Here is a 21,506-nt window from a genome sequence, read left to right as displayed (position 1 = left end):
TGCTTGTTCGTACCTCCCCCTTTACCTGCCAGCAGGATGGGCAGTCACCTGCGGACTGCAGGGGGAAGAGTCTGAAGCTACAGTTCACTCTTGTAGCTTTAATGCCAAAGAGAACCAATTATGGTTTTTGAAAGAGATCGGCGCTCTGGAGTAACTTAAATACAATTTTCCAATTTTTTTTTTGCTTTTTTTTCTAATTAATGCCAAGGCATTAAAAGGTATGGTGGTTGTTGGAACTGTGTCGTATCTTATCCTCCACCTCACTCACTCCTTCCCGAGTGTTAGGAGCGTGTCAAGAGCGTATCAGAAGAAGCTCTGCCTTTGTCCCCGTGGAATTAAATACAGCTGCCAGGCCTCCGAGGGGTTTGGGTTGATGGCATATATTTGATATTTTATACTTTTCTTCTGACCTAGTCTGGGGAGAATAGCCTTGGGATATGGAGAAGATGCAAACCTGTACCTTGAGAGCCCTGCGGGGCAGATTTCCAAAATACTGGCCAACCCCATAAGCTCAGGGACACTGCACAGGTGGACGTGTAGCCAGGACCCACCTGAGCATTCTTGTCCAGGGAGGACTGGCTTCTGTTCCGTGAGTGCACAGCCCCATCGCTAAGCCTGTGTTACGTTCAAGTCCATTCAGCCTAAGGGAAGAAGGGGTCACAGGAGGCAGAGGAGGTTGGTAGGGAAAATACACAGGGTTTTTATGTATATTATGTCTCTTGTTTTGAGCCTCACAATAATCCTTTGAGAGATGTAGTGTTAATCTTGTTTTGTAGCTAAGGAAACGGAAGCTCAGAAGGATTAAGGGACAGGTCTGAGGTCACAAGCTGAGAAGTGGCAGAGCAGGGCCTTGACTCCAAGCCCAGGGCTCATCCTCAGTGAACCTTCCCAGGGCCCTTCCCCTCTCTGCTCTCTTTGCCTCCATGTCAGCTCCAAGGGAACATGAGTGACCTGATAGGGTAATTGAAAAGGAGACTGCACCAGGACTCAGAAATCCTGGACTCTTCATTATTGGATGTGTCCAGCCTAGAACCCACCACATTTGTTGGTACTGGCCAATAAGCAGTTTTCTGCTGAGGGGCAAGGAGACTGGGGGGAAGGCTGCAGGATTATGAGAACCAGTGAGGATGCTGAGCTTGACATGGTGCTCCTGACCCTGGCCACCCAGGCCACTCCCCTTAACCCCAGGAATTCCCAGGCTTGACAAATAGCATGTGCAATTGCCCTTTGCAAAAAAAAAAAAAAAAAAGGCAATAAAATGTGTTGTCAAACTGTCTTTAGGGTTGGGTGCAAGGGGATGTCTATTGTATTTCCTTTTTAAGTAATTTATTTTACTGAAGTATAGCTGATTTACAATGTTGTGCTAATTTCTGCTGTGCAGCATAGAGATTCAGTTATACGTATATACATTCTTTTTCATATTCTTTTCCATTATGGTTTATCACAGGATATTGAATATAGTTCCCTGTGCTATACAGTAGGACCTTGTTGTTTATCCATTCTATATATAATAGTTTGCATCTGCTAATCCCAAACTCCCAGTCCTTCCCTTCCCCACCCCCCGCCCCTGGCAACCACAAGTCTGTTCTCTATGTCTGTGAGTCTGTTCCTGTTTTGTAGATAAGTTCATTTGTGTCATATTTTAGATTCCACATATAAGTGATATCATATGGTATTTGTCTTTCTCTTTCTGACTTACTTCACTTACTATGATAATCTCTAGGTCTGTCCACGTTGCTGCAAATGGCCTTATTTCATTCTTTTTATGGCTGAGTAATATTCTGTTGTATATATGTAGTATATCTTTATCCATTCATCTGTCGATGGACATTTAGGTTGTTTCCATGTCGTGGCTATCGTGTATAGTGCTGCTGTGAACATACGGGTGCATATATCTTTTTGAATTATAGTTTTTTCTGGATATATGCCCAGGAGTGGGATTAATGGATCACATAGCAACTCTATTTTTAGTTTTTTGAGAAACTTCCATACTCTTTTCCATAGTGGCTGTACCAGTTTACATTCCAAGGGGTTGTCTATTTGCCCCAAAATGCTGGGCTTTCTTTACAAATTATCTGAAGCAACGTTGTAGGCATAGTTGTATGAGAGGGTGTGCGTGTATGTGTGCGTGTGTGTGTGTGTGTGTGTGTGTGTGAGAAAGAGAGCGAGAATATGAGCTTCACACAAATACGAAGTGTTGAGTTTTTTTCTAACAAGCCAGGCTGAGTTTTCAGTAATTCTATAGCTATGATATGACTAGTCCACTGAGGTATTCAGCACTGGCTGGAAAAATACAACTGAAATTTATTCCATCAATAGCAAGAAACAGTGACGCTTCTAAGAGTCACTTTACTGTAAAAGTGGCCTCACCATGAGAAAGAGAGACGAGTTTGCTTTCCTTCAGGCCCAGCTCAGGTTTTTTGTCCTTCTGGTAACTTCACCGGATACAAGGAATCCACATAGGAATGGGGACGCCTTGGCTCTTGAAGCATCATCACTGATATCTCAGTAAGTCTAGCCCTCTCGTTAGCCCTGCTCTTACAAGCTCTACGACAGCAGGTTTGAGGATCTGCTCAGAGGGTCTTAACTGCCCTTGTTGAGTCTGGCTTGGACCATCTGTGCTAACAGAACACGTAGTCCTCCCTCCCATGCCGTTGACTTGCACACAGTGACCTCCACGTTCCGGACGGATTGTGTTTTGCCTGCCCCACGTGCATGTCCTCTGCCTAACACACCATGTGGCGCCGAGCTCAGCCAGTTCTCTGACCCAAGCAAGGACTGCCAACAGGGCTCCCTGAGGCCCCATGCCTGGCATCTGAACCTACACATACCTATTTGCATCATGAAAAGCACCCAGTTCCCTCAGTTTGCATGTAGAATGGCTGGGTATTGGTGCAAGAAGGTGCTGTGTTTGTTAAGGACTAGCTGGGGCCAGTGGCTGCAGGAGTCTGGGTGACCACTGTTCCTCTCTCCCTCTGAACTCTGCCTTCCCTCCTCAGGGCCGGACCTCTCCCCCAGGAGCCACATGGCCACCTGGCTCCAGGGCAGCCTCCTGGTGCTACATTCTAGGTACCAAGTACCTGCATGGGCCCCATCGTTCCCAGCCTAACTGCCGAGCTCTGGAGTCCATCTCCTCTGAGAGTAGGAAGCGAGGGCCTGCATGGGGCTAAGCTCTGGCCCTGCTGCGCTGGGGGCAACCCGCTATACGACAGAGTACAGCTGCATTTCTCCCTGCAATTACCCTCCCTCATCTTCTACCAGAGCGAGCTGGCTGCTTTTCTAGCCGCAGCCTCAGCAGTTCCTGGGCAGATTTTGTTGGTTTATGACTAAGCAAGAAAAGTGGGCTCCTGGGCCAGAAGCTCAGCAGGAGTTCTGTCCCTTCAAAGAAAATGTAAATTGGCATGGAAGGTGCAGAGGTTAAGAAATCTGGGGCCCTGCTGTTAGCATTCCTGCCCTTCTCCTCCCTGAGCCTCAGAAAGCCAGGCCGCTTGTAGTGTGCGAACACAGGGGCAGGACCGCACCCCAGTGATTGATTCACACTTCTCAGCTCAGCGTACTCATGCCCTGGCCCTGAGAAGATGAGCTAATGTGGCTGTTCCTCTGTGACATTAAAGTGCTTTTTTTTTTTTTTAATTTATTTATTTATTTTTGGCTGCTTCGGGTCTTCGTTGCTGCGCGTGGGCTTTCTGTAGTTGCAGCGAACGGGGGCTACTCTTCGTTGCAGTGCACGGGCTTCTCATTGCGGTGGCTTCTCTTGTTGTGGAGCAGGGGCTCTAGGTACACGGGCTTGAGTAGTTGTGGCACAAGGGGTCAGTAGTTGTGGCTCGTGGCTCTAGAGCGCAAGCTCAGTAGTTGTGGCACGCTGACTTAGTTGCTCTGCGGCATGTGGGATCTTCCCGAACCGGGGCTCGAACCCGTGTCTCCTGCATGGGCAGGCGGATTCTTAACCACTGCGCCACCAGGGAAGTTCCGACATTAAAGTGCTTTTACACAGCGCCTGCTCCTGAACCTGGCAGATGGCTGCACACACATGCCCTTAGACGACACGGATAAGGAAAGCCAGCAAGTCTTTGGCCTACAAGAAGTGTAAATGTAAAGTTAAGACAGAAAAGAGGCTGGGATGCCATCCTACCCCTAGGGTGCTGGCTGCCTTATCCCTCCCTCTCCAGTCCCCGAGGACAACTTGTTCAGCTCTTGCTTCCTCCCCCAGGCACCCCCCCATCCTGGCATGGCCTTTCCGCACCCCCGGACTCTTGTGCTTTTGGAGGGCAGGTGCCCACCTCCTGCAACCTTCCACCTCCCCTCTGCCTTCTTGAAGGGCCGTGAAACCACGGCCAGCTCCCCTTTAACTGCACGTGGCCCAGGATCTGAGAAAGTTGTGATGGCTCGTGCCCCCTTCACGACTCAGGTAGTTTTTACTTATAATCTACCTGCCTCACAGGTAAGCTGGATTGAATAAGGCCCAGTGAGTGGGGAGCTTTCTACATGTTAGCTCCTCTTCCCTGGATGCACCACGCCAGAGTCCCTGGGATTGACCCTGTGATGGGTTAAAAAAAAAAGCGGTTCTCCTACCCAAGGGTGTTGACTGTGAGGCAGAAAATGCAATTAACCTTGACCAGTTTAGGTCACTGGCTCAAGCCTGCTTACTGCTTGCTGCTTCAGTGCCTTCCCTAAAGAAGAGACAAACCATAGAGAGCTAGAACCAGGCCCTCCAGGAAGAAGCACCAATATGAATTCTCCTGACCTCTGGTTTCAAAACGATTCTAAGGGGCTCACGAATCATTCTGAGCACCATAGAGAGAGAATTAAAAGGATGCATGTGTACGTACTATTATTTTCAAATGTGTGTAGGTGCTATTGTGGTTCATAAAATGTACATTTATTTTTTAGATGGGTGCTTAATACATTGTTTTGACCCACTAATGTCCTTGTGAAGAGAATAACCTCTGAGGTTTAGCTGGATTCGGGTGCTCTGCCTCAGCTCACTTGTCCTGAAGATAAACGGCCTCAGGCTTGGAGCCCCGACTTTGTGACTAAACAGTAATCACCTGTCAGCGTGCGTGCCTGTTTCTCCAGTATAATCAATGGCACAACATTGAGCACACAACACACGGGTTAGCATAGCACCAGGGCAACCGCCAGCAAAGGGAAAAGGAGACAGAACTCACTGGACTTTGCCGTCCCACCAAAAGAGAAAGCTGGCTGCCAGAGAATATTCCAGGAAGCCCCAACTTAAGGCAGGGAGACCATGGAGAGGGAATCCTAGGACACGGCTGGCATCTGGAAGTGCAAGGCCAGGAAGTTTTAAATTCCTAAACCCTAGCCCCTGCCAGAGGCTTGCTGTAGAAACCCACCACGAGAGTCCACCTTGTGACCTCCCCCCCAAAGACTGCCTGGGGCCACTCCACCAGCCACAGGAGTGGGTGCTCCAAGGGAGGGGCGATTGCAACTCTGTGTGAGAGGTGTCGCAGCGGCTCTCAGTAGATCCTGCCTTTGTGTTTCTTCTTGGGTTTTAAACTTCATGGGATTCCGCTCTAAGGAGGAGCTCTGCTCCTACCTCTCTCCCTTCCTTCCCTCCAGCCTTGGAGACACAGCAAGGGAAGATGCTTGTCTTCATTAGTCTCCACAAGAGCCTCGTAGCTCAAAACCATGCCTCCACCACGGGTAAGTGGGAACCTGAGGGAACTCTGATTTCATGGTGGGGAGCAGAGGTTTCACCAGATGCTGAGAAATAATGATAAAAAGATCCTTTTCCACTGATAAAGGGAATGTACAATAGGATGTGTCTTTTTTGTTTTACAACTACCTAAAGAGAAAAGCCATGCTTCTTTTTCTTCCTGTGAAGTGGAAGAACTCTGAGGTTGGATCTGCTGAATTTAATGTTCTTACCAGCTAAGAGCCCTACAAGTGTATTTGAGCTGCCAACCCATGAGTATGAGTTGTTTTTGTGGAAGACATGATTCTTTTTTTTTTTAACATCTTTATTGGAGTATAATTGCTTTCACACAATGGCGTGTTAGTTTCTGCTATATAACAAAGTGAATCAGCTATACATATACATACATCCCCATATCCCCTCCCTCTTGCGTCTCCCTCCCACCCTCCCTGTCCCACCCCTCTAGATGGTCACAAAGCACTGAGCTGATCTCCCTGTGCTATGCGGCTGCTTCCCATTAGCTATCTATTTTACGTTTGGTAGTGTATATATGTCCATGCCACTCTCTCACTTCATCCCAGCTTACCCTTCCCCCTCCCCGTGTCCTCAAGTCCATTCTCTGTGTCTGCGGGAAGACATGAGTCTTATCAAAAGTCCATGTGATTTCTATCACAGAGGTGCAATTTCCCCATGGCTGCCCCAGGCTTCTGCTAATATGGCTGTTGTATGTAAGGAAGCGAACTTCTTCAGCCATTAAAACTCACACCAGGAGGGACAAATTAGGGGTATGGAATTAACAGATACAAAGTACTATTTATAAAATAGGTGAACAACAAGGGTATACTCTATACCTCAGGGAATTATACCAATTATCTCGTAATAACCTGTAATAAAGTATAATCTGCAAAAATACTGAATCACTGTGCTGTTCACCTGAAACTAACATAATATGTAAATCAACTATATTTCAATTAAAAACAAAAAACTCACCCCAGCTGATCACAGTGTAGTAGCCAGCTTGGTGCAAAGGACAATTTGTAGGGAAAAATATTCATAATAGGCAACTGTCTCTTAGTATTCCATTTCAATTGCTTTGAGAGAGATAACAGTACAGGACATGCTGCTTGAGACAGGGTTAAGCATATTTTCTCTGTTCCCAGAAGAACCTTAAAAATGACTTTAAACTCTTCCCACACTCTGGGGCATCAGTAAGGAAAGAGTTGACAGCCCCTGCCCACAGTGACAGTTGTTGACGGAGTCCTTTGAAAGACCTGGTTTGTGGCCCACTGCCCCGAAGTCCCCGTGTGATTCATAACAAGGCTCTGTTGTGAGAGTAGCTCTTGCTGGTGGGAGACCGAAGGGTGTAAGAATGGGGCCAGCTGCCTCAAGGTTATGTTGTGGGCGGGAGTGTGAGGCCGGCAGAGGAGCACGGGAGGTGCCCACGTGGCACCATCTTCCTTAGTTAAGCTGTCCACTCACTCATCCTTCCAATCCTGCAAGGGTAAGCTTCTTAAGATACTTGCTGAGAGATTTGATATCCTGCCCTAGTTCTCCTTGGAAAAGTATAGGATGAGCTGGCAGAAGGGACAGAGGTGAGGGGTAAACCTTTTGAGGTCTTAAAGATCTGTCCATACCAGGAGCAGGGCCAGGTCCTTCTGTAATTACCCGTGGCCTTGGGCCTTGTCATAGGTGAGATAGTTTGGCTCTTATAAGACCACCTTGATTTGCATGCGGAATTAAACACAGATCCACCAGAGATGAGCATCTCAGCTGAACTGCGGAGACCACTGGGGTCAGGCCCAGAGATGCTGTCTTGCAGAGCTCCAGCTGTCCTGACACTTCCCTGCAAGTCATTCTCCCAGCTCATCAGAGATACCCAGGCAGGTCCCTGAGGAGAAGGTTATGGGTTTAGAAGTGGCCTAATTTCTTGACATTTTGTAAAACCTTTTAGCCACCCCTCCACCTTCTATCCATTGTTTCCACAAATAATTATTGAGGACACACCTGCCATATGCCAAGCCCTGTGCTAAATTCTGGGGGAGGGCTCCTACCCTCGTGAAAAGTATGGTGTAGAAAGGGAGCAGATGATAAATAAGTAAACAAATCAACAAGATAATGACAGACTGTCAGTGCCATGAAGGAAATAAACAGGATAAATAAATGAGATAGACAGTGACAGGGAGGGGCTGTTCTGTAGGGAAAGACCTCTCTGCAGCAAGGACATTTGAGTTGAGACCTCAAGGACATGAAGAGCTGGAGGAAGGGCATCCCAGGCAGAGGGGGTACAAAGACGCAGAGGCAGAAAAGCCTTGGCCTGCTCAGGAACAAAGAGATGGTGGCCGGAGAGTGGTGAGAAGAATGATTTGGGGTGAGTTCAGAGAGGAGGCAGGAGCCAGGTCGTGTAGGGCCTTGGAGGCCGCGGTCAGAGCTTGGATTTTATTCTGAGAGCAAGAGAAACCCCTTGCTGACAGTGTCACACAGGAGTGGCAAAGTCATTAAAGATCACTGCGTGCTCGCTGCAGTTAAGAGCCGTGAGGCATATCTATATGTGCTGCTATAGAGTCACAAGATACCGTAATGGGGAAGAATCCCAAGAAGCAGAATACAGTATAAAATATGCTGCTGATGTCTTTTTAAAACAGGAGATGTATATGTATATAGGCTTGCCCGTGTATAAAGTAACCTCATTAAGGATACCCAAGAAGCTGGTGAGGGTTTGCTTCTGGGGATGGGGAACTGCAGCACAGGTAAAAGGGAGACTCTTCATAGTATATTCTTTTGTATGTTTGAATACCTTACTATGTGCCTGTATTACTTATTCATTAAAAAAAAGACAGTTTGTCTAAATCGCGGTCACCCTGGCCGCCATGTGGAGAAAGGGTGAGCACAGAACCAGAAGACTGGCTAGTAGGCTCTGGCCGTGGTCCAGTTGCGAGGTGGTGGTGGCTTCACCTAGGGAGTTGGTGACGGGGATGCAGAGAAGCAGGAGGATTCATGATGCACTTTAGAGGCAGAGCCAGCTGGACTTGGTGAGTTCCACACGACAGTCCAGAGGAACGCTGTGTGCATTATAGGTGGGAACTGGGCCTACCTGACTCTTACCTGCCTTCTCTGACATCTTTGTGGAAGGAAGGGTTCTTGGGCTCCTTCCAGGTGCTGAAAGCCTCAGAATTCCTGAGAATGTTGAATCCATCACAATATGGAGGACATAGTTATGGACATGTGCCCCTTTCACATCCTCATGCAACTGTTACAAACGATTTTTAATGACCATCAAAACACAGTTACACTGAAGAAGCCCGCCCATTTCTCAACAGAGCTTGCTTTCTTTGCAGAGAGATGCCAAAGGCCAATACCTGTTTGACCTTCTTTGCCACCACCTGAATCTGCTTGAGAAAGACTATTTTGGGATCCGCTTTGTGGACCCTGATAAGCAGCGGGTAAGTCAATATTCGAAGCACAGATGGAGGAGAGGGTTGGTCAGTAAGCCTGAGGCCCTGAACTGTCTGTCACTCATGTTCGGAGTTTAGCCGCAGGAGTCGGGGACCAACCGGACCCTGCAGTTCGGTGTCATCTCTTCAGATCATATTGTGAGACGTGGAAGACCCTGTAGCAGAGCTCAGCCGGAGTGGTCCATCGTTTTTTAGATGCTGAAATGGCAGCCTCGAGAGCTGAAGTGATTTGCCCAAAGCTGCCCAGTTAGAGTCAGGGCAGCTGGGCGGGTGTTGTGGTCTCAGAGCCCAGGTCACAGGCTGAGGCTGTCCTGCCCCTCTCTAGTAAATGGGCTGATTCGCCTTGTTCTGGTTAGGAAGGGTCTCACCTGAGTGCCACAAGAACCCAATCTGGGCAGGACAGAGATGGAGCCGAACTGACGTGGGCTTTTCAGCCCTTGCAAATCCTGCAGTTCTTGTTCTGCTCTACACAAGGTGGGCGGCTCTACAGACACAAGGCATTGACAAGGACTGTGATATTCCGGACAGATACAGAAACAAGGCCCCTGACTACTCCTCCAGCTTCATCTCCCCGACTGTCTCCACCCTGCTGCGGCCCCACCAGATGATACTGTGGCTCTCCACACACGTCAGTCTTCTCCTCTTCAGAGCCTTCGCCTGTACAGTTCTCCTCTGGAACATCGCTTCCCCTTTCCTCACTTCTCTACTCTCCACACTTTCCTTCTGGCTAACTCCTTCTCACATGTAAGGTCTCAGCTTAGGCTTTGACTTCTTCCCGGAAGCCTTCCCTAACCCCTACTCTGACTGAGGGGCCCCTCTGATGTGCCCCCATGTGCCCTGTTCTACCCCTATTGGAGTAGAACTTACTACACCATGCCTGTTTGATTACCTGTGTTCCTTGCAAAAATATGAGTTCCACTAGGGCATGGACTTTATCTCATTCATCACTGTAACCCATGGAACTAGCACAGGGCCTAGAATGCAGTGGATGCTCAATAAATATCTGCTGAAGGGATGATGAGTGGGTGAGTTAGTGGGTTATAGTGCCATGTTCCTGCCCTCCACTTGCCCAGCTACCCTTCAGGCCCACGCCTGCAGTTCCTATAACTTCCGTCCATCAGCCCTTTGCTCACTGTGGGGAGGTTCTCTCTGGCATCCCCACCGAAGTGGGAAAGTATGCAGAAGCGTTCAGGCCTCACTGCCTCCCTTCCCCACACCCACTGTCGTCTACGATCCTCCAAAAGCACTGTCACCACAAGCCCCAGAGGGCTACTTCCAGATAATCAGACCCCAAAAATGTGTGGGTCCACACATTTTTTTCATAGCTCCAAACATAAGCTTCATCTCTGTCACCACTGGGGACCTTGGAGCCCCGGAGGGCGCAGCCTCCCACCAGTGCCCAGGGCCGCAGGTAACTCCCTCTCCAGGCCAGAATCAGATGGTGTTTTTTGTTTCATTCATTCATTTATTCATTCATTTATTAATTATTTGGCTGCGTCAGGTCTTCATTGCTGCTCCCAGGCTTTATCTAGTTGCAGCGAGCAGGGGCTACTCTTCGTTGCTGTGAGCAGACTTCTCACTGCAGTGACTTCTCTTGTTGCGGAGCACAGGCTCTAGATACACGGGCTTCAGTAGTTGCAGCACGTGGGCCCAGTAGTTGTGGCTCGCGGGCTCTAGAGCACAGACTCAGTAGTTGTAGCGCACGGGCTTAGTTGCTCTGCAGCATGTGGGATCTTCCCGGACCAGGGATCGAACCTGCGTCCCCTGCATTGGCAGGCGGATTCTTAACCACTGCACCACCACAGAAGTCCCCAGGTGTTGTTTTGTTGTTTGATGCTCTGAGCCGCTGTGTCTCCAGGTCACATTTAGGGTTTTATGCTGAAGACTTGAGCTGTAGGAAAGAAACCAAAGCCTGAATCTGTTTCCTTTGACAAGCCCTGCCCCACTTTGCTGCCATGTTTCATTCCTCCTGGCTCAGCAGAATTTTGAGCATCACCAGTGTTTGAGGAGTGTTGAGGTCAGCCCCTCACCCTGTAAAGGCCCCACTGTCTTGGCATAAATACTATCCTTAGCTCTGGACGATAGTATAAGACCCCCCCAAAGTGGCACGACACCAGGAAGCTACATGTCCTCACATGCTCTAGGTGTCTGTTCACTCTGTAATGGTAGAGTCTTAGACTGTTTTTACGAAGGGATTTTGTTGTTGTAGTTTGTTTATTTTTGGGAGTCAGAGCTGTTTCTCCTTAAGAAGGAAGACCAGTTACCCCAAGGTCTCTTCATCTCCCAAAGACAGTGGCATATGAAGAAAAAAGGGTAAAATGTATCCTGTTCATTATTTTTTAGTTGGATCAGCATGTGCTTGAGGCGGATAAGAGAGTGTGTTAAGATGACAAAGATTAAAAGCCAAAGGAGACAGGAAAATAAGGAAATGGGGAAAAGGAGAAATAAACTTTCACGGAGTGACTCCTTCGTGCCAGGCTCCACGCTGGGCACAAACCTAGATCTTTCAGCCAATGGACGTTGAGTGAGGAGGTGCATCAGGCACGAAGCTAAGAGCTTCACCTGTGTTATTCGATCCTTACCACGAACGAGATGAGTATCCGCAGTTATACCATCCATTCTCCAGATGAGTGGACGATCTCGGACAGGTTATGGAACTTGCCCAAGGCAAGTGGCAAAGCCTGTCTCCTGCTCAGACCTGCCTGATGCCAGAGCCTGTGTGGTTTCTGGGGGTTCCATGCTGAATTCGTACCCTATAGCCTCTAAAGTGACATGGTTCTGTGCTTTTATTGAGGGTTTAAGGAGAGCAGGGAGGCTTGAGAGGGTCCTTGAGAGCTCTGGGGAAATGGACCTGTAAAGAATTGTCCTAGATCTACTGATCACGATAGAGATGGAGGAGATGAGCTCCCTGCCCTGCCCCACCCCAGACCTCTTCCCCTGAGCACCAGGGTGGCAGAGCCCAGCGCTCACATCCATCCCATCATCGCTTGCTCTGCAGGGGTCTCCATGGGGTCTGGGATTTCTCTGGTCCCTCCTGGAGGAGCTGCCCTCACTCCCCCTCCCCTGTTCCTGGCTCAGGCCCTGGTCTCAGACTATTCTCACCCTCTCCTTCAAGCTCCCAGAGTCTGAAGATCGTACCACCTTGGCTCCTTCACCCAAATGCAGGAGGAAGCTCCGCTCTCTGAACCTTCTTTTTACTCTTCTCCTGACCCCTCCTCTCCAACCCAATGTTATCAATTTGCTAGTGATTCTAGGACCCAGATATAGGCAGACAGCTGCAGAAGGTAACTCTGGCCATCACCATATTTGGGGGATCCTGTCAAGATTTCTCTACCAGACCCTCTCTTGGACAAGCTTTCCACCTTCTTTCCACCTGCTCGTGGTCTCCTCCAGCCTCACTCCTTTCTGGAGCTCGCACTCCAGTACAAACTAAAGTCTTCTCTCCAGCTATTGCCAAGGAGAATAGCCTTTTGTCATTCAGCCTCTCTGCCTTCTGCTGATAATGGATCTATCATTGCACTTAGCTTCTATCTATCTTCGTTTATTTATTTTAATCTATCGGTCCAGCGCCTCAGGGCATTTAGTTTTCTGAGTCCCCGACAGTTGCTGTGTTCTTCTCACTGTCCACAATTCTGGTGTGCTCCGCACAGACAGGCCTCCTCCGCCTTCACAGGCATGGTCTGGAACCCCAGTTGTTTCCATGCAGTTTCATCTCCTGCCTTTGCTCCCCTGTGAAGCCAAGCCGCGGTGGGCCGTGTAATGTGAGAAGGACCTCTTAACCACACTGAGTGGCTCTAATGAGTTGCCAGCCTCGTGGGAACTCAGATCAGAGGAAGCAAGAGAGCAGGATGTCAGCCCAGATTATCCATGTGGAGCTGACGGGAGAACTGGCTCTTGGTGGGTCCATTAACTGTGTGACCCACGGCCCAGCCCAGAAGGTGAGAGCTGGGCATCGAGGGAGGCCAGGATGCGTCTGCGTGGCCCTGCCTGCTTTCCTGCCAGAGGGAGGACTCTCCCAGACGTTTTACTAAATAGAAGTAGTCAGAAAAGAGGGAGGTGTGGACCTGGTTCCTTCTCCTGTTCTACAGCTGCACATTGAACACTGAGCTGGGCACCAGCGATACAGTGGTAAACAAGAGAGACTTTTCTGCCCTCACAGAGCAGTGGTTTTCAGCTACTTCCAGATAATCAGACCCCAAATGTCAGCAGTTCTAGCTCTCTGCAAATTAGCAAGGTTCCTGATTATCATAAAAGCAACAAACATCAATAGTGCATTTTATAAGGCATCCATGTAGAAGTGGGAAACTGACATAGAACGTTCTCGTTGCTTCCTTTCCCAAACGTAAGTACCATGGGAAAAAATGCATTGCTACCATGTCCTGCCTCTGCGAAAATCCAGGGGAAACAGGATACTACACACTGATTGCGGTTAGTTATCTTATGAGACTTAGATTTTAAACATCCCTGGATGCCAAGGAATCCTGAGGATGTGTTCCCTAACACAAGGGTTGGCAATGCATTGCTCAAACAAAGATCAAATATACACCAGCCATCCCTGCCTTCTCCACATTTATGAAATTCCACCTGCCAGTGCTTTCTAGAGCTGCTACCAATAGCCTCTGTGTGTCATCCTGTCCCCACTGCATAACACAAACACAACCCATTAAAGGGAGTGTTTCCCTACTAAAAAGCCAGGTGGGGCTCTGTCCCCATCACACATATGTGCATTCATTTGTGCCTGCGGGCCTGCCAGAAACATGGCTTGGAACTCTGGCGCCCTACGTTGGAAGGCGGCATTGCCAGGGAAGCCCAGAAATGGCATCTGAAGCTGGATCTCTTCCCCCCTTCACAGCTGGTTCCATGGGGAGCTTATTTCAGAAAATCATATCATTCTGTACTCTCCAAGCCTACATATCACAAGCTTCTGAGCTGCTTTCACCCTGGGCTACAATCTGTCTAGTTTTTTAAATTGAATAAAACAAGTTATATTTGACACTGCTTCTCATTAGGGCTTTCTTGTTCTGTGTTCTCTGTTTCAGCATTGGTTGGAGTTTACAAAGTCTGTGGGGAAGCAGTTGAGATGTAAGTATTGTCCATGAAAAGACGGAAGCCTCACCCCTGGGGAGGGTGGGAGGAAACCTCCCACTTGCAGTGAGTCTTGGGAATTTTCCACTGTTCTAAGTGTAAGTTGGCCCTAAACATGTGAAGATTTTCTTCAGATGGTTCAGAGACCTGTGCATCCCAGTGGGGCGGGGAGCCCAGTCATCTTCCTGGGAAGGTCTTCCCGATGGGCACCTCTTTTTCTCTGCAGCCCAGCCTCCATTCACCATGTGTTTCCGCGTGAAGTTTTACCCTGCAGACCCTGCTGCCCTGAAAGAAGAAATAACCAGGTAAGGCTGAGCCCATGTCCCTCAGCCTCTAAGACTTGTTGGAGAGGATAGGAAAGAGGGACTGTAGCTTCCTAGATCCTCTACTTTGGAAGCTCCCAACTCTGATAGGCAAGGAATTCTTCCTAAATATAGCCTTACTTCTATATTTCATTTCCACATGCTCTCTTTGCTCATCCCCTCAGCAGAATTGCAACAGAGTGAGCTTCTTTCCTTCAAGAATGCTTCATCTTAAACTGGTCATCTGCAAAGGGGTCTGGAGTAATGAATTAATCAAAAGCATTTTTTCTTTTACCAATGATGTGGCCACCATGGATGTTTTTGGAGACGGCCGTGTTGCTGCTTATGTGGGGGCTTGAAATAGACTCCAGCGGCCTAATGTACTTGGGAAATGGTAAAGCAGGACACTGAAAAATGAGCTGGGAAACACTGAGGATTTTAAATCCAAGTGGGTGACCTCCCATGTGCTTATGGATCAGGCCCGTGATAAACTCTTCCTTGTGGGGATCGTGTTCTGTGGCAGGCAGCTACAGGGAATGAATCCTGTCTCACCCAGCACCACTTGGGGATGAGAAAGAACCTCTGTGCCCACACCATCCTACAAGAGGGTCAGTGAATTGGAGCTTCAAAGCTCCCCCAAGGGTTTTGTGTATCTAAGCCAAATTCACTCTAAAAGTCTGACCTCAGAGATTTAGAACTCTCTGAACCGGGATCCTTAATTTTTATATTAGAAAGATGTCATTAGGACCTTAGCAAAACCTTGATGTTACCTTGTAAAGGGTGGAGCCCTAGGTGAAGAGCTGATGCCAGGGAATCCTAGAGCCGGGGAAGAGACAGCTCTGCCAGCTCTGCCCCCGCCTCCCTAAAGCCTTACAGACAGCAAAGATTGGGACGAGGCCCCTGCCAGTGTAGAGACTGCTTGTCCTCTAAGGCCTTGAGACCTATTTCTAGATGCTGAACTCCACATGAGCCCCAGTGGAGGTTGAGGGGAATCTTGCGAAGGAATCAAAAGGATCAGGAAGGCTGTTTCCTCCAGATGCTCTGAGCCCACCCACCACCCACTTTAAAGCACTGAGGACAGTGAAGTGTGTAGTTACAACCAAGTCTCGTGCTCCTTACTGGGCACATGGAAACTGCAGGCTCTGCTCGTCCATGTGGAAGTGGATGTGGCCCCTACTTTGCCTGTGAAAACCAAGCTCATCCATATTAATGAGCAATCCTGTAGCTTTAGGCAGGAGAGTGAGGGTAGAACCACTGTGTTTAACAACTTAAACAGAGAGGAGTTTTGGTAAAGCACTAGCCTGCCCTGCTCACGACTTCCAGAGCGCTTGCCACAGTTCTGTACCTGCCCCTCCTTCCCCGCTTCCCTACCCCTACCCCCCTCCTTTCCTCCCTCCCTCCCCACCTTTCTCTCCTGAAAGAGGTGATGGTGCCAGGGCAGACCTAGGAGTCCACGCTCCTGTCCACATGTCAGGGCAGATTTAACACATCTTTGTTGAGAGCCTAGCACCTAGCCTCCTAACACCTCGCATCAGGATCACCTTTTCTGCACGTCACTGGACCAACAGTAAGGATGAGACCAACTCAGAGGGCTGCCAGTGACAGCACGACAGACACACGGCTTTCTGATTTGATTAAAGGACAAAAATATATAGTTCTCTTGGCCCTTAGGAGGAGGTCTTTTTCTTTTTTAAGATTTCTTTTTAATGTGTGGACCATTTTTAAAGCCTTTATTACATTTGTTACAGTATTGCTTCTGTTTTATGTGTTGGTTTTTTAGCTGTGAGGCATGTGGGATCTTAGCTCCCTGACCAGGGATCAAACCACACCCCCTGCATTGCAAGGCAAAGTCTAAACCACTGGACTGCCAGGGAAGTCCCAGGAGGAGGTCTTAACAATACAATTTTCTAAAACAAATGTCACTACATGATACTAATGTACAGACCCTCCTACCCAAGGAGCAGCATAGACCAGGAGGCTCAGATCCTGTTTCTGCTACTTCTTGGCTATGTGGCCTTGGACATAAAATAGTTAACTTCTCTGACCTTCAGATCCCTTATTTATAAAATGAGGATAGTAATAGTACCTCCCAGCTTCGTTGGGAGGATTAACCACTACACGGGGTCTTGTACTTCTTAATACACCCCCAGGGAGCCTGGCACTGAGCAAAGGCTCACTGTTTACTGCCAGGTCGATTACCTGGTCCGTGGACCTCAGGTGCTCTGCATGGGGCACAAGTACAGTTGGTTCTGGCTTTTCTCCCTTGTTTATGTGATAATCCCCACTCCTTTTCTGTCCTAGCTAGAGTCCTAACACTTAAGCAGCTAACTTGTGAGGACTGGGAAAGCCATGGCCAGGCCCCTCTCCAAGTCAGCAAACTTCAAAGACACTGGCAAGCATGTGAGCTCCTGCCCCTTCCGCATGCAGCTGTGCCCATCATCCTCGACTATTTTCCCCTTGCTCTCTGCCTCACCAGCCTTCCTTCCCTAGAGGGCATTTTCCAAGCGTTGTCAGGTGTGCGGACCTCAAGGTGCCTGGGCCTGATTTGGAGTCTTTGTGCCTCCCCCTCCCTGAGGCGTTCTGTGGAGGCCCTGGTCTTCGCTGCGTCTTTATCCTCATTCACATCCCTGCTGCTCTTAAAAGAGTGGGTACCTGCCCCGGCCTCATTCAATACCCATAATTCATTACTGGCTTAGAGCTCTCCACCCCACCTTCCTGCCAAACTAATTTAGCTGTCAGTGTGGTTTTTTCCCTGGCAATATCAGTCCTAGATTTCGCTGCCGTCTCAGCTACTCCCATAAAGCCAGGCTTAGAGGAGGGGATGAAGAACTGTGCTTCAATTTATCTCTTGGACTCTTCCCAGATGATAAATTTAGTTGCCAAATCCTGATTAATCTCTTTTGTCATTTTTTAAATAAATAAATAGATTTTCTTGTCTGAGCTAGAGACAAGGCAGAGAAGATGGGGATTAGGCACCAGATAGGCACCAGATTTAGCTTTTAACAAGGGCTGCAGGTGTTCGAACTCATTGAAAGATCAAGTAATAGAAGGAAACTGAGTGCACATGGGGCCCCGCCTTCCAAGGAAGCAAACTGCCTGACACATGTTTGAGCAGGTGCTCAAAAAATGTTAATAGACTTTTCAGGTCATTTATTTTTTTAAAAAAAGTTAATAGAGTTTATAGGTAATGTATTCCATCAGTGAACATCACTTGAGACTAGCTTAGGCTAAGATGGGTTGGCAAACTTTCTGTAAAAGACCAGATAGTAAGTATTTTAGGCTTTGTGGGCCATATGGTCTCCGTCGCAACTAATCTGTTCTACCATTGTAATGCGAAAGCAGCCACAGACAGTACATACATGAATGAGCCTGGCTCTGTTCCAATAAAATGTTATTTTATCTCACTGGGGACTCTGGTGGCAGGTTTAGTGTGCCAATCCTGGGAGAAGGAATCAAAAAGATCTGAGTTCAAATCCCAGGTGGTTCTTTAACTAGATGTGTGACAAGGCAGGCAACAATATCTCTGATCACTCCCTTTCCTCATGTATGAGACAGGGATAAAAACAGTAGTCACCTCATAGAATTGCTGAAAGAGTGCGTGTTAAACAGTACAGTGTGTGGCACACAGCATGTACTCAGTAAATCACTGCTGTATTGTCTCTCTCCCCTGGAATGTAAGCTCCATAAGAGCAGGGACTCTGCTTTGTTCTCTGCTGTATTCCCAGCACCTGTGGCTGTACCTGGCACATGTGTGTGCTCAGAACTAGATGGATAGATGGATGGGAGGTTGGATGGATGGATAGAGGGATGGTTGAATGGATGGATGGATGGATGGATGGGTTGGTGGTTGGATGGATAAATGGATGGATGGATGAATGAATGAGTGGATGGGTGGGTGGGAGGGAGGGTGAATGGGCACAGGATGTATAGGCTTTCTAGAAGAATATTAAAAGTGACAAAGCATAATCTCTAACTCCAAGGAGCCCGCAGTCTAGTTTGGGGGAGGAAGACATACTAAACAGGATCATAGTTAGGAAAAGGGATGGCAGAAAATAGAGGAAACCAGGGGCGAAGAATCTAATGAAGGGAAGACAGGGCCAAAGGATCTTTTGGAAGAAACTCTTCAGGAGCTGCCAGTGCTTTCCAGAGTTCAGAACCTTTAATTGTGGAAACATCTCTGGATTCATCCCCATCCTCTGACATCAGAAATCAGAATGCCAAAGCCAGTTCCTTGGATGTACATGTTCCAGAAATACATAGGTTTTTCTTGGTCATCTTTTTTTTTTTTTTTAAACCCTGAAGAATCTCTCTCTTTTTTTTTTTTTTTGGCTGCGTTGGGTCTCTGTTGCCACATGCGGACTTTCTCTAGTTACGGCGAGCGGGGGCTACTCTTCATTGTAGTGCGCGGGCTTCTCATTGCAGTGGCTTCTCTTGTTGCGGAGCACAGGCTCTACGTGCACGGGCTTCAGTAGTTGTGGCACATGGGCTCCAGAGCGCAGGCTCAGTAGTTGTGGTGCACCGGCTTAGTTGGTCCGCGGCATGTGGGATGTTCCCAGACCAGGGCTCGAACCCGTGTCCCCTGCACTGGCGGGTGGATTCTCAACCACTGCGCCACCAGGGAAGCCCTCCTTGGTCATCTTTTAGGCTCTCACACACTCTGCCTTTGGATGGTCCTCCATCAATTTAGGACAACCTGGCATTTAAACAAAAATGGAGGTGAGGTAAAGCCTCTTTGAAGCCAGAAGGAGATAGGCAAAGTTTAACCAAAAAAGTGTCCTAAAGAGAAAGCTTTTTGTCTTAAATCTGGTCTAAAGCTGATTTCTTTTTCATTCCAGTGAGAATTTCTCTCTGATGACAAAGAGTTCTCCTGACTTCATTTAGGACCCTTTTCTCCCTAACCCATAGCTCACTGAATCACCACGCGGGTTCTGTTTCCTCAGCTATAAAATGCGAGAGTTAGGCTCTGTAACTCCTACTATGAGGGTCTGAGACTGGGGAGCCCGACCAGCCTGCTCATTATGAGCTGCTCATTATAAGCAGGCTGATCCCTTGCCTGACAACTCAGTGGCCCTGGTGCCAAGGCCTCAGGCAACAAGATAGTCTTCCTTAGGCCCTTATGTCGCAGGGGAGAACATGCCAGGGCCTCTTGGGAATAGGCCTAAGGATGCTATGAGTCATGTGGGATGTATTTCCGTGACCAACAACACTGAGTCATTGGTTACCTCCTTAAACGAACAAAACACAAAGCTTGACGGAAGCTGCTGGGGGAGAAAAGGGAGGGGGGACCCCTAGTGTAACTGTCAGTTGATGCTTTCCTGAGCTCATCTCGTCCTCTGCAGACTGTGGTGTGTTTCTTTAGGATGTTCACTTGCCCCTCCATCCCCTCCCCCTCCAGTTGCTGCACCATATTGCTTGACAGTGTTCCCACAGCCTTACCCTTGACCTCCCTGTAGCTGTTCTACCTTCTGAAGTCTGAAGGAACCCCGCCCAGCAGCGGAAAAGCCTTGTTTCCTTTGCAGCTCACCTGAGGCACCTGTCATGCACCTATCGTGGTTCTCACCGTGAGGAGGAGCGTGTCCCCCTTGGAGCTCTAGAGGAGCCTTTTCAAACCCAGCAGCACCCATAACTGACTCTCACATGCTCCTCCCCGGGGTGGGGGGTGTTGTCCTCACCACCCCATTGAGGACCACTATCCAGAGCCTTTGAAATATCTCCTTCAGTCCCGTACGTGCAGCCTCTGAATTTTGGACACAGACAAGCAGAGAGGTGTGGGAGGAGTGATGCATGAACTCAGGCCCCGGGAGTGATCTGTAAGTAAGAGGCCAAAGGCTTGCTGCTACATCCTGCCAAAGCCGGTGGAAGGTGGGAGTTGAAGCAGTGAGAGGCAGAGAAGCGCTGCCCCCTTCCTTCCACACACCTGTGGCATTTCTTCGTGGGAAGCAGAGTGAAGAGAAGCTTGATCTGGTAGATCCAACTTAAAAAATGACTACTCATTGCACGATGTATTTTTCCTTCAGTTTTCCTTGGGACCGAGTGGGAGTGGTTGGGATAAGAAGGGGAGTTCTTGTTAACTGCCAGACCACAGTAGTCACCTTCCCTTTGGTTTGAGGAGGGCAGTCCATCCTGATGTGGTTAGAAGGATGCTTGCGAATTTTCTTAGGACAGTGCTTCCTAAATTTTAATCTATGTACAGATCACCTGGGGATCTTGTTAAAATGATTCAGTAGGTCTCAGATTGGCCTAATTCTCCATTTCCAACAAGCTCCCAGATGCTGCTGATACCCCTGTCGTGTGGGCCACACTTTGAATAGCAAAGCTTTAGGAGAAAAGAACGTTTGACTGCTCCTTTGTTTCTATGTAATGACTTGAATCACCAAGCCCCGAGCTCTCAGAGTCACGTGATGGCGCCCCTCCTCACCCCAGAAGTTGTGCTGTCATTGGTCCTCTTTCTTTTGAGCATTTTCACCAAGTGGGCATGGAATCCTCTGTTTTATTCTTCAGCCTGAAAACAGAAGCAATAGAAACACCTCTAGTTGTCCAGGGAGTGCCCAATGTCTTTTCGGTTCAAACTGATGGAATTTAAGGGAATTTTACCATATTCCCATTACTCCTGTGAGGATGCTGTAGTTATCTATGGCTGTTTAACAAAATGCCACAAAACTTCACTGAAAAGTATTTCTCATCTCTGAGTGTCTGTGGGTCAGGAATTCAGGAGCGGCTTAGCTGGGTGCTTCTGGCTCAGGGTCTCTCCTGGGGTTGCAGCCAAGCGGTTGGCTGGGCCTGTGGTCATCTGAAGCCTTGACCGGAGGATTCACTTCCAAGATGGTGTACTCACACGGTTGTTGGCAGAAAGCTTCAGTTCCTTGCTAGCTGTTGGCAAAACGCCTCAGTTCCTCACCATGGACCTTTCTATAGGGCTGCTTAAGTGTCCTCGAGCAGAGTGAGTGATCCAAGAGAAGGAGAGTGCAAGGAGGAAGCTGCAGGGACACTATGACCTAGTCTCAGATGTCA

General features: G+C 48.5%; 1 protein-coding gene across 6 annotated transcripts in view; it reads left to right on the top strand.

Moving 5' to 3' along the window:
- FRMD5 (FERM domain containing 5) overlaps nt 1-21,506 on the top strand; it is a gene marked incomplete at both ends in the record, with an annotated part of 339,888 nt that overhangs the window by 285,469 nt on the left and 32,913 nt on the right. For 4 of the 6 annotated variants that reach the window (XM_082649519.1, XM_082649518.1, XM_082649517.1 and 1 more), the window contains 3 exons: nt 8,992-9,096; nt 14,148-14,190; nt 14,420-14,498. In XM_082649519.1, the coding sequence (XP_082505645.1) occupies nt 8,992-9,096; nt 14,148-14,190; nt 14,420-14,498 (227 nt within the window). Of the gene's footprint in view, nt 1-8,991; nt 9,097-14,147; nt 14,191-14,338; nt 14,499-21,506 lie in introns of those variants that run through there. The other 2 variants (XM_082649516.1, XM_082649521.1) reach the window with 2 other exon arrangements.

Source organism: Grampus griseus (genome assembly GCF_964374135.1).
Source record: "Grampus griseus genome assembly, chromosome: 2".
Taxonomy (NCBI): domain Eukaryota; kingdom Metazoa; phylum Chordata; class Mammalia; order Artiodactyla; family Delphinidae; genus Grampus; species Grampus griseus.
Note: the sequence above shows the minus strand (reverse complement) of the source record. Positions and strands in the feature narration are given on the sequence as shown.